The 12,539-nt window shown below is 40.4% G+C and overlaps 1 protein-coding gene across 2 annotated transcripts in view; it reads right to left on the reverse strand.

Moving 5' to 3' along the window:
- SGCD (sarcoglycan delta) overlaps positions 1-12,539 on the reverse strand; it is a 931,341-nt gene that overhangs the window by 350,062 nt on the left and 568,740 nt on the right. For both annotated transcript variants that reach the window (XM_042993762.1, XM_007077579.3), the window contains one exon: positions 10,539-10,727. In XM_042993762.1, coding sequence (XP_042849696.1) covers positions 10,539-10,727 — 189 coding nt within the window. The remainder of the gene's footprint in view (positions 1-10,538; positions 10,728-12,539) is intronic.

Below are 12,539 nucleotides of genomic sequence, written 5' to 3' on the forward strand. Positions count from 1 at the left end.
GATGGCCACAACACAATCTGTACTGGTTTCCTGTGACTGTCATAACGAATTACCATAAACCCGATGGCTTAACACATTGAAAAAAATACTACCTCACAGTTCTAGAAGCTAGAAGTCTGACACCAAGGTGTCAGCAGGGCTGTCCTTCCACTGGACGCCTAGAGGAGAATTCATTCGTTGACTTTTTCATCTTCCAGAGGCTATTGACATCCCACGTGGGGGCATCATTCCAATCTCTGCCTCTGTGGTTGTACTGCCTGCTCCTCTTCTGTGCCAAATCTTCCTCTGCCTGCCTCTTATAAGGATATGTGTCACTGGATTTAGGGCCCAACTACGTAATACAGAATGATCTCCTCATATTAAGATCTTTAATTGAGATAAAGTCAAATATGGTAACATGTACAGGTTCCAGGGATTAAGCCAAGGGCATATCATCTGGGGGCCACCATTCAATCCACTACAATCTCCCATCCGACATTCTTTTCTAGAACCTTGCAACTCCCCCATGGAAAGGTACCATCCGTGTGCCCTTCCCTTGAATCTAAACAGGATTTTGTGTCTGCCTTCACCAACAGACTAAATCACAAGTGATGCTACCCAGCATCTGAGTCTAGGTCCTAAAAGCAATACACACTCCCATCTTGTGTAAGTAAAACACACATTCTGGAACCCAGCTGCCACATGGATTAAAAGCCCAAATTAGCCTATATGGTGGGCCGTGTACAGATTTTCTGGCTTGCTGAGGTCCAAGTTCACAGATGTGGCCACACAGGGAGTAAATATGCCTCTAGATGATTCCAGCTATAGCTCTTCAGCCAAGCCCAGCCTTTGAGTCCTCTCAACTCAGATGCCAGATATCAGGGAGCAGAGAGAATCCATTCCCCTTGACCCCCATTCAAATTGGAGATTCCTGAACAAAATTAATTCCTGCTATTACATTAAGCCATTGGGTTCGGGGGTGGTTTGTTGGGTAGCAAAAGATAATGAGACCAATTAAATAATCCAGTAAATCCATTCATTAAATAATTGAATGAATGAAAATTTAAAAAATTTTAAAGGCCCATGAGATATACTCCCTGACACTTAGCATCTTGGATTTTTATCTAAATATAGTGTGAGCACACTCACACACACACACACACACACACACTTCTAAAGGAAAAAAAAAATGGTTAAATCTCTCTCATTCTGAGTCAAAGAGTGGGAGGAAGCAGTCATTAATTATGGAAACTGTCTGGGGCACCTGAGTGGCTCAGTCAGTTAAGCCTCCAACTTCAGCTCAGGTCATGATCTTGAGAGGTTCATGGGTTTGAGCCCCACATAGGACTCTGTGCTGATAGCTCAGAGCCTGGAGCCTGCTTCAGACTCCGTGTCTCCCTCTCTCTCTCAACTTGTGTGTGCGTGCTCTCTCTTGCTCTCTCTCTCTCTATCTCTCTCAAAAATAAACATTAAAAAAAATTTTAAAAATATATAGAAACTATCTAAGGTCTGGAGGAAGGACCTTGTATTTCATCTGGTCCGAACTGCATATTTTACAGATTGAGACAATAAGGCTCAGAAATGGTCCAGACCCTCCCCTCTCAACAGAGCTTTTTGCCCAACAAAGAGCCACCCTGATCTTCAAAACAAGATGGAAAATCTATCATAGTCTTACTACCTTCCCAGTTAGGAGTACTGAAAGGAGGAGAGGGGACTGAGAGTGGGGGGTGTGGAAAAGGAACAAGGATGTTTTAACCAGTTATTTGGAGCCATTTGCTCATCAGATTATAAGACACTTTCTTCTCTTTCTGTTGAATTGAGTTTTATTTGTTCGCTTTTTTTCTACCCTACTCCCATGGCTCCAGGTCCTAAACATTGTCTAGGACACAGAAATAAAAAGCAAAAATTACTGTACAGAGAAAAATAAAAAACTTTTTTGTTCAAAGATCTGACCTATCCAAAAGGCAAGTTAGTAGATTCTAGACCTGTTTTATAACAAAGAACTTTCTGCAATGATGGCAATGTCTTCTATCTGCTCTGTTGATGAGAGTAGCTACTAGCCCGTGTAGCTGTTGCATATTTGTGTTGTGGCCCGTGTGACCAAGGAACTGAATTTTTTTAACGTTTATTTATTTTTGAGACAGAGAGAGAGCATGAATGGGGGAGGGTCAGAGAGAGGGAGACAGAATCTGAAACAGGCTCCAGGCTCTGGGCTGTCACCACAGAGCCCGACGCGGGGCTTGAACTCACGGACCGCGAGGTCATGACCTGAGCCAAAGTCGGCCGCTTAACCGACTGAGCCACCCAGGCACCCCACAAGGAACTGAATTTTTAATGCTATTTAATTTTAATTCCATATCAGACAGTACAGTTCTAGACAAAGCATTTACAAAACTACTCTGAGCTCAGAGTACCCTAAGTAATAACTCTCAGGCAACTCAAGTGTCCTGAAACCTCCTCGTAGTTACCATGTTTTCTTCTTCAGTCTGAATAGCCCCTGCCTATGGTGGAAGAGTCCTTCAATCAAGTTCTCTGTAGTAACATACTCCCTTGAGATTCAAAACTTCTCTCCTATGATTGCTTAGTGCCTCAGTGACAGTGAGCAGTGCTCTAAGATCTGGCCATAACTTCCGATTTTGAGAGTAATTCAGAGTTCTGAGTAACAGAACGGTAACAGCCACACGACCTATAAGATCTGAAACTCCATGTGTGAGCAGATACGCGTGATGTATGAAGACAAAAGTATTTCCAGGGCGATTGCGGACATTCTCAATTTTTCTCAATTCCAGAATCATTCACAACAAATTCTGAGTATGTGAAAATAGTAGTAAGTGGCAAAGGTCATGGGTATTATCCTAGGCTAACATTACATAGTCATTTGTTTGTAATTAGAGCTCAAGTTTCTCATTGTGACCTCTCGAGAGTGTCTACAATTTGCATTGAGAGTGTCTATGATTTGCATTCTTTTGGACGTTTTGAGCATCAGCTTCCACTCTTTTCCTTCCCCACCCCATCTTTTGTCTCCAGGGGCCTGAGCTCTCAAAGCTGGAGTCCTAGTATCTGAGGTTTCCCAACCAGGCTTAACACACCGCTTCCAGGCTGCCATCATGGGGTTCTCTGCTTTCAACATGACTCAGAAGTCCTCAGAAGTCTAAACATGTTATGTTTAGAACATAAATTTGTAACAAGCTTGGCTTATAGCATTTTGCAGCAGTCACAATGACTAAAATCACCCTCGAAGATTTTCATTCTTATAAAGGTACAAAACACAGCAGGCTTCAAAGCAAATAGGACATTATGGAGCCATATCCCAGGACTGATAGAACAGGTGACTTTTGTCTTTTGTTTTTCTGCTTCACGGTTTTCATGCTGCCTTAAAAAAAAATAACATTTTGGCAACTTTCAGGCTGATGAATTTGAGCTAATGGATAAAAAGTGACCACAGGAGTCAAAGCACTGAGAGTCAGAAGCATGATGTTTTCAATATAGAAACTGAAGTGGATGCTACTCACACACACGGTATATTCACTAACAGCATTAAACGAAAAGTCTAACTGAAGCCAATAATATCATTTTCTTTCATTTGCTGAGCAAATCTGTATATTAACTAGGATGACATCTCCTACTTCAGTTCTGTTTCACATTCCATTATTACCCTTCTCTTCTCATGTAATTAAAATGTAGCAGGTAGCTGATACACAGGAGGGAGTGTCTGTATTAAACATACCTTTTCATAATCAAATTCGAGTACTCATCTCATTTATGATCTGTCTACCTTAATAAATGAACTAATAGTTCATTTTAAAAGCCATATAAAGCTCTATTAACCCATCTTTACACATTTTAATTTAAAGTGACAGGCTATTCATGATTTTTTCCCATTCATTTATTCAATAAACATTTTAAAGACTATGTGCTAAGCACGGTGCTTAAACTTGTGGGCTCAAATATGAATAGTTTAAGGTTCCTGTCTTCTGGAGCTCGTAGCCTAGTAGGAGGGAGGGACAGGAAAATAAATAAGTACAGGACTGCATGCCCCCCCCCCCGCCCCCCACTGCTTGACAGCAGGGAAAGCACAACACAAAAGAAAGAGTCATCAGCTTAATAGGGGAAGATTCCAGAGAATAAAGGAGAAGAAAGAGAAAAGCTTAAAAGAGGCAATGTTTACCGAAGATCCAAGGTAGATAGGCTTTTCAAGTGTATTTCCGACCTAATGGGAGGGAATCCTGGCCAGGCTGCTGAAAGAGCTGAACTCGAAGAACTGCGTGACTTTGTGCTGCCAGGACACAGCTGATGGGGCATCTTACTGAGTCTCTAGGCATGCAAACAAGTCACAATGTGATGTGCAGCATCTGCTGGGCCAATGCACTTCCCTCTCTGGGATTCCACCTGGGTAACAAGAGACTGGGGCAGGTACAGGCGGGAGCTGGAGGAAGGGCCATTTTAAAGGGAAGGACAAGGGCAGATGTGTGCTTAAGTTGCAAAGAAGCAGAAAACGCGATGGCACAGCCAAGGCAGAAGGACTCTGGCCTGCAAATAGCAACGAATGTCTCAGGGCAAGATGGATGTCATGTGGCCCTGTAAAGCCAGAGGGTGGACATCCCCAGAGCAGGCTTGGTTCCTGACAGCACTCTAGGTCTCTCTGCTGTGAGGTGCTCCCATCTACCCATGAGATTCCTGTCTCCTCCCCAGAGCATGTGTGTCCTCACTCCTGTCTACTTGAGTTAGTTTGACTAGGTCCCAGTTCCTTTGCGCTTTCTCCAAACGGATGATATGTCGGCACTCTGAGTTAAGGAACACACTGGCCTTTCTCTCTGGCTTTTACTGTTTTACAATGTGTCCAATTTACAAGTATTAGAATGCCTTCCTCTGACCCTCAGTGGATCTTTATCTTACTTTGGGGTAAATAAATCATGTTTTAGACATTGCACTGAACAAATTCAATTTGTCTTCATGAAAAATAGCACTTGGGAAATGGACAGTGTAGTGTCCTGATTAAGAGTATGGGCTCGAGAGCCAGACTCCCTGTGACCCAACCCCAGCTTCAAGGCTTACTGACAGCATGACCTTGGGGCAAGTTACCATACTTCCTGGACTCTCTGCTCCCCCACCTGTAAAACAGGGGTAAAAGTGGTGCCAAACTCATAGGGTGTTTATGAAGATTATATGGGAAAAATATTAAGTTCCGAGTTTTTATTAAACAAATAGACATTTCATTTCTTATATAACCATGTATAAAATGGTTTGACTTTTATCATTTTAATGAAGGAAAAGAGAAATAGAAGTTAAGGTATCTATTAAACAAGGTATAGAAAACTATAATTTACTGAGGACCTACCATGTGACCTGCACTGACCAGGTACTGGACATCCAGTATCTTGTGCATGTATCGGCACAAAGGCAATTTAAATTTGACAAGCACAGGGGCGCCTGGGTGGCTCGGTCGGTTAAGCGTCCGACTTCGGCTCAGGTCATGATCTCACGGTCCGTGAGTTCGAGCCCCGCGTCGGGCTCTGTGCTGACCGTTCAGAGCCTGGAGCCTGTTTTGGATTCTGTGTCTCCCTCTCTCTCTGCCCCTCCCCTGTTCATGCTCTGTCTCTCTCTGTCTCAAAAATAAATAAACGTTAAAAAAAAATTAAAAAAAATAAAAATAAATAAATAAATAAATAAATAAATAAATTAATTAATTTGACAAGCACATACTGAAAGCTGACTGGGTACTGGAACCGGGTTGAGGTTACAAAGATAAGTAGAACATAATCCCTGCTCCTGAGAAGTTCCCTGGCATGGTTAGGGCAATGCAGCTGGGTCAGGCAACCTCACTTTCCACTTTGGTTCCATCATCTGCAAAATGAGGAGGTCTGATGAGGTGACTCCTAAGCTTTTATTTTGTCTAACAATGAATGATTTCATACTCAATTGTGCTAAGAGATCAGGCCATCTATTCATAATTCCCAAACCTTTAAAATTTTATCACTTACTAACCACTTCTGCTAAATGATATTTTAGATGATCAATACTGAGTATTTTGGGAGGTCTTCAGAGCCACATTATTTGGACTGGGTTGTTAGAATGTACTGGCAGTAGCAGTAGTCTTCTACAGAATGAGATCACACATGGTCAAGGCAAAATCCAAAAGACAAAACCATAGTGTTCTAACAGAAAGAAACCTATGGTCTTATAGATACCTGCTTCAATGCATTCATTTCTATACTGAGTCTCGGGGGAGGGGGGGAAGTGATGTAGTTCATTGCCGGCTAGGCATCTAGTTCCCTGACATTCATGTTAAGATTTTTTTTTATTATTTTTTATTATTAGTATCTAAGTAGGCTCCATGTCCAACATGGAGTCCTAAGTGGGGCCCGAACTCACAACCCTGAGATCAAGACTTGAGCGGAGATCAAAAGTCCGATGCTTGACTGAGCCACCCAGGTGCTCTCCTACTTTTTAAAGTAATCATCTCTTCACCCAGTGTGGGGCTTGAACGCACAACCATGAGATCAAGAGTCCCCTGCTCCACCAACTGAGCCAGCCAGGATCCCCCTCATGCTAGAACTTCTTGTGTTGCCCCACGTTGGCTAACAGACCAGGTTTCAGAGGCAGACTGCTTGGATTCAAATCTTTACTCTGCTGCCTTAGAGCTGTGTGATCACAGATCAAGCTACCACCTTGTGAAGTTGGTACCCTATTATCATCTACTCACAGAAGGGTTAAGTTAGGTAATGCTTACAAATTACAACAGTACAGTGCCTGGCACAAAATAAGCCTTCAAAAAGTTATGATGATGATGGTGATAGCAACCGCTACCATAACTTAACATGTGCCAAGCTCCATTCTAAATAGCTTGGACTCATCACCTCATGTATTATTCACAAGAATCCTATGAAGAGGTAGGTGCTCTTACTCCCAGGAGGCTGCAGCACAGAAGGCCGAGGAACCTGACAAAGTAAGAAACAGACACCAGATCTGTATCCAGAGCATCTCTCTCCAGAGTGTGTGAGCCCTTAACCACTCCACTATGATGTAGGGTCTCTCACGACTTTCTGTTGCCAATATCGAGCCTTTCTGTGGGTCAGAGGCTGCCATAAATGCTTAACACAAATGAACTCACTGAGTCTCCATGTCAACTTATGACACAGAAGTCATTATTAAGTTTATATTAAATGTTTACATGAATACAACAAGGGAATAAATCAGAAGGTTGAGACAGTAGATGGAGAGGGTCATAAGAGACAGTGCCAAGAGAAAGAAGATGAGGACTGAACATTCATGACTATCAGGGAACTACTTGGCACAGCAAACACCAATGGCTATCTAGATGGGAGGGACGTTTGTGGTTCAGATGAGAGAGGGTGGGCAACAAAGATAGTGCCCATTTTGCCAGCTTTAGAGTTTTGTTGAAGAGCCAGATCACTAGTGCAATTAGAAGGAGGAAGTTCATAAGAGACTCTTAAAAACTGAGAATAAACTGAGGGTTGATGGGGGATGGGAGGGAGGGGAGGGTGGGTGATGAGCACTGAGGAGGGCACCTGTTGGGATGAGCACTGGGTGTTGTATGGAAACCAATTTGACAATAAATTTCATATTAAAGAAAAAAGAAGGAGGAGGTTCAATGTAGTGGAAAGGGTTGGGCTTTGAAGGCAAACACTAGCTCTTTTACATCTTAGCTGTGTGTCTTCCAACATGTCACTTAACTTCTCTGAGCATTTTTTTTATTAAAATGGAGATAATACCTAATTTATAGTTGTTGTGAGAATTAAATGAGATATATATTTTAAGGCCAAGCACAGTGACTAAGAGAATGAACTAAAAGAATAAACATATAGCAAATAGTAGTTCCCTGGGGCGGCACAGTGTGCGATGAACTAGGATAGTTTGACTTATGGGTGTTCACAGTATTGGTAAACCATACACTCTTCCATGGAGGGGAAAACTGAGAATAAAAGTGTAACCTTGTCCACCTGCCTTATAACGAACATCAGAATATTCTGCTAAGAGCATAGGAGAGCAAAACCACTTGTCTTCTGGTTTACATCTGGGATCAAGAAAACTTGGTTAGACGTTTGTCCAGATTGCTCTAACGGAAGGGTTCTTGCAGCGTATATCCTTGGGGATGGCATAGAAGTCTGACTACAGAGTAAAAATCTGGATATCCAATCTTGGATAAATTGCCAAGTCCCAGAAATACCTTCATATGACATCATTCTCTTGGTTCATTCTTACTCAGAAGGTTTGATTATACTGTCAACTTTCCCAAATTGCAAATTATTGAACATTTTAGATGTACAAAATAATCACTCTTTTCTGTTGATGATATTTTAAAATCCATGCATAAAATGCTTGACTCTTATCCCACTGATTTCCTTTGCTCTTTCACCCCACATTCTCCAATATAAAATTGGTTAATACCTTACTCTTTCTCACGATCTTCACTGTCAGTAAATTACTATTTGTGGAATAGAATTATAATTCTAAAAGAATAGGTTTTATACTGTGATTGATGGAAAAATATGCTTTTAACTTGCAGGGAAAGATCAATTTTCTGACACTTCAGCTCTATTTGCTCAAATGCATTACTATTATAAAGCACCAATTATGGCTAATAATGGCATTATTCTCAACTCAGTAAGTACTTGGTTTGGTAAAGCTTTAAGAACTCTCAACTTTGGCAATCAATTTAGTTAACTACAGGAAATAGCCTATTTCAAATAGGTTATTACCTTACTGTCATATTGCTCCCCAAGCTCACATACAATCAAAGTGAATTGTCACTCAATATACATTTACATATACCTTTCCCTATTAAGCTTGCCAAATAAAACACACTCTAGAAGCCATATGTGTATGATGCCAGTTTTAAAGATTTGAGTTCATATTCTCCACCACATTCACCCCAAAATCTTTCAGGTTCTATAAATTAACTTCATAAGAGATTAGGTAAAAAACACAGAAATAGGGGGTTAGGGGGTACATGAGTTGCAGCTAGGTTCCAATGGGAAAGTAATCAATTCTATCTTGCTCTTTGGACCCCCCACCATCCAACTATCTCACCAGCCAGAACCTGAGAATGTTCCGGAATATCTTCCAACCCCTTGTCTCCTACACCCAACCAGTAGTTGAGGTATTTATTCAACACCATCTTTTAAATGTCTTTTCCATCTTTATTCTCCATTCTACTGCCCTAGCCTCAGTCTTATTTAACACTGCAAAACAAAAGTTTCTCCACTTTGTAAGTTCATGAATTACAAAATAAAAACATCACAGAACATGCACATCAACAAATGGCAATTGTGGTCACTTGGACTTAGGAAGGGACCCTGGATATCTCTTAGAACCATAATCTCTAAAAAGATTCAGCACTCAGTCTTCTCAAAGGGAGTCTGTCTGGGAAGTACAGGCAAAAATTCTTATCTTGGGTAATGAGTGTAATAAGATACAGAGAAATGGAGTTACAGGAGGATCCAGGGTTTTCCCAGGAAGCTATAAGAGCATCAGGCAGATGGAGAAAAGTAGCCCAAACAGAAGATACTTCCCCCAAAAAGGCAGGGAAGCATGCCTCTGCACTGTGTATTAAGGATAAAAATAAACTTTATAATCCAGAAAAGGCAAAAATCCACTATCTTATTTGGGATTTTCACATGAAAATCTTACTGGTAACTTACTGTAATATGGTCACATTGCTCTATACAATGGGATTTATTTTTATGGCCAATCTAATTATTTACTTTTGACATCACAAGAAAGGAAAGTAATCTCAAGGCAGCAGATTACTATCCACTATGCTTTCACTAAAAGTGAAAGTACTTACAATGCCAGAATCTCTAGGAAATCTAAAGGGAAAAAAAAACCCTCAGAATGACTCCAGAAATCGTATTTCCAGGATTTTCTTTTCATTTGAACTTCAACAAGTAAATGTTCAATGTGTATAGTACCCTTAAGTACCTATAGCAAGAATTTCTTCAAAGAAGCATAAACACAATTTTTACTACAAAAAATGAAACATGGCTCTGCTCTCATTTCCATCCTGCTCTGGCAATGGCAAAGAGAATTGCCCTTCTAAAAATCAAGGAGAATCTCAATTAAACATAGTAATGAGCTACCCGGCATATACAGACCGTTAAAACTCTTAAATAATTCACAAAGCCTCATTTTACTCAGATATTTCTACCCTCCACTTCACAAAATCTTTCACAATCACTACTAAAATTTGGGGAAACTTAGTACTTTGAATTTTTCCCATATCTCTTCCTGCATTATTTATTCAGAGGGCTTAGAAACTACAGGATACAGAGACACAGTTATCAAAATGAAGGGAAATCATATGAGAGACTGTAAAGGAGGGAAATGCCTCCAAACTGAATTACCAGCCTTTGGGAACTAGAGATGAGATAGAGGTGGATCCCCAAAAGTAATGTGAACAGAAATACTTTTAACCAAATGCCAGGCTACAAGATCTTTTGAATCCTACTACCACTACTTTTCCACATTCCTTTTTCCTTGTCCACACGTTCCCTTCCCTTCCCCCAAGAAGGGCTGAAGAAACATGTGTTTTTACTTACAATTGTGAAGTTCATGACTTTGAGAATCCAGATGGTCATGGCCAAGTTCACCAGTATTAAAATCATCAGGAGTAGGACAAAGAAATACAGGCATCTTTTCCGCCAGCCATAAATGCCCACCTTGTATACTTGTGGCCCCTCAGAGCTGGGCATGGAGCTCCGGTGGTGTGTGTACTGCTCCTGAGGCATCTGAAATAGACAAGGCAAGAGAGACGCACTCACGTTAAACTGCTGAGAGGAAGAAAAAAACAAAAGAAAGAAAAAAATCAACAGATGAAGAGATATGGCTGGCTGCCGTCTGTACGTTTCCATCCTCCTGACAACTCCAAAAGTCAGTTTCCCCTGGACGAAAGTATCTCCTCTGGACACTGTGTTAGTCCCCTCATTTTACACAGTCATCTCGCATGATGTATATACCGAGACATCCACAGGTGCGCATACCCTGGGAGGAAGAGATCCTTAGGAAGCCATTTTCCAAATGATTCTTAGAATTCCAACCTCTTCATGAGGGAGATGCTCAGCCACCTACCAAAGTCCTGAGGGCAAAATTTAGAATTTGTCTGAGAAAATAAATGAACCCCAACAGTTCATCGCGGTGGTATAATAAATGCTATTCAACTAATTTATTTGGTGTGTGGGGGGTGCTAAATGATCTCAAATGCAGTCATTCTGTACTGCCAAAAAGTCGGGGAAAAGTAACAATTTTTATCTTCTCCCTATTTCAGAGTTCAAAGTGATGCTTATAGGCATAGATTAAGCCCCACCGGACTCAGAAATCTTCAAATGGTAGCTGGTGCTTAAATGCCTCCCTTAACAGTAACCTCATTACATGCTGAATTAGTCCTTAGGAGTTACAGGATTCCAATTGTGATCAATCAATTCACTTATTTAATAAACATTAAAGAGGCTCAAAGTCAAGGAAGGTATGAAAATGCCTTCCAGGAGCTTGCAGGTTAATGGGAGGAAAGAACTCATTAAGTAGTGATTACAGCACAGTGAGATAAGTTAGAAAAATATTTGTCAAAGTTAAGTAATATATTAATCCTCCTTAAAGTAAGGAAGCTTTCCTTAAACCCTGCTGGTGACACAAAAGATCTTTCTCCTACCACTACTGCTTAAGTATCAACACGAATCTAAGTAAACTTATTTCAATAAAATTCTAAAACCTAAAGTGAATTTAAAATTAAATACAAACAAATCAACCAATGTGTGTCAACCAAAATGGACAATAACTGACTTCTACAAAGATTGCTGATTTCCTAAAACTAAGTGACATAATGTGGTACCAAGGACTTTAGCACAGCATCTTCTGAGTCTAACATCCCTATTCTGCCATGAGCCATGTGACAAAATGGCCCCTACTGCTTTTCTCTATTCAAATACTTGCACAACCTTTCTTTTGGGATTTTTTACTTCATTTGTCCTTCACGTAAGCATACTCCATCCCCTAAGAATAAAGCTTGCCTCTTTTTATTTTCATCTTGGTCAAGATCAATGAAATGTGTTGTATGCAGTACCAAAGTGACCATGATGACAAACAAAACGTGGGCTCTGAAATCACATCATTGGTTATTAATTCATATTCCAGATGGGCTGGAATATGATTACTTTATAGTTTTTAGATAATCATTAAAATGTACACATAAAATCTAAAAATCCCCTTGAGAACTCAAGGCCTTTAAACATCGCTGGTATTCTGAAAAGCCTAGTGAATTCTTATTTATGATCAATGGAAATGCTCAATGAAGTCCTACATGACATCTGTCTTATTTTGGACACTATCCTAGTGCCAAAATCAGGTCCTAATATAAATATTTATTTAAATATATGTGTATGGAATGAATGAGTGAAAAAACAAATACATAAATGACAAATGAATGATTTCCCATCTAATATGAAATCCTCTGCCATCTGGGAGTGTATAGAAGCTTAAGTCCAACACCACAGGAAAATTAATTTTTAGTATCCCTGCACATTTTCACTTAGGCTTCCAAAGCACTG

Source organism: Panthera tigris, chromosome A1 (assembly GCF_018350195.1).
Source record: "Panthera tigris isolate Pti1 chromosome A1, P.tigris_Pti1_mat1.1, whole genome shotgun sequence".
In the NCBI taxonomy this organism is placed as follows: Eukaryota; Metazoa; Chordata; class Mammalia; order Carnivora; family Felidae; genus Panthera; species Panthera tigris.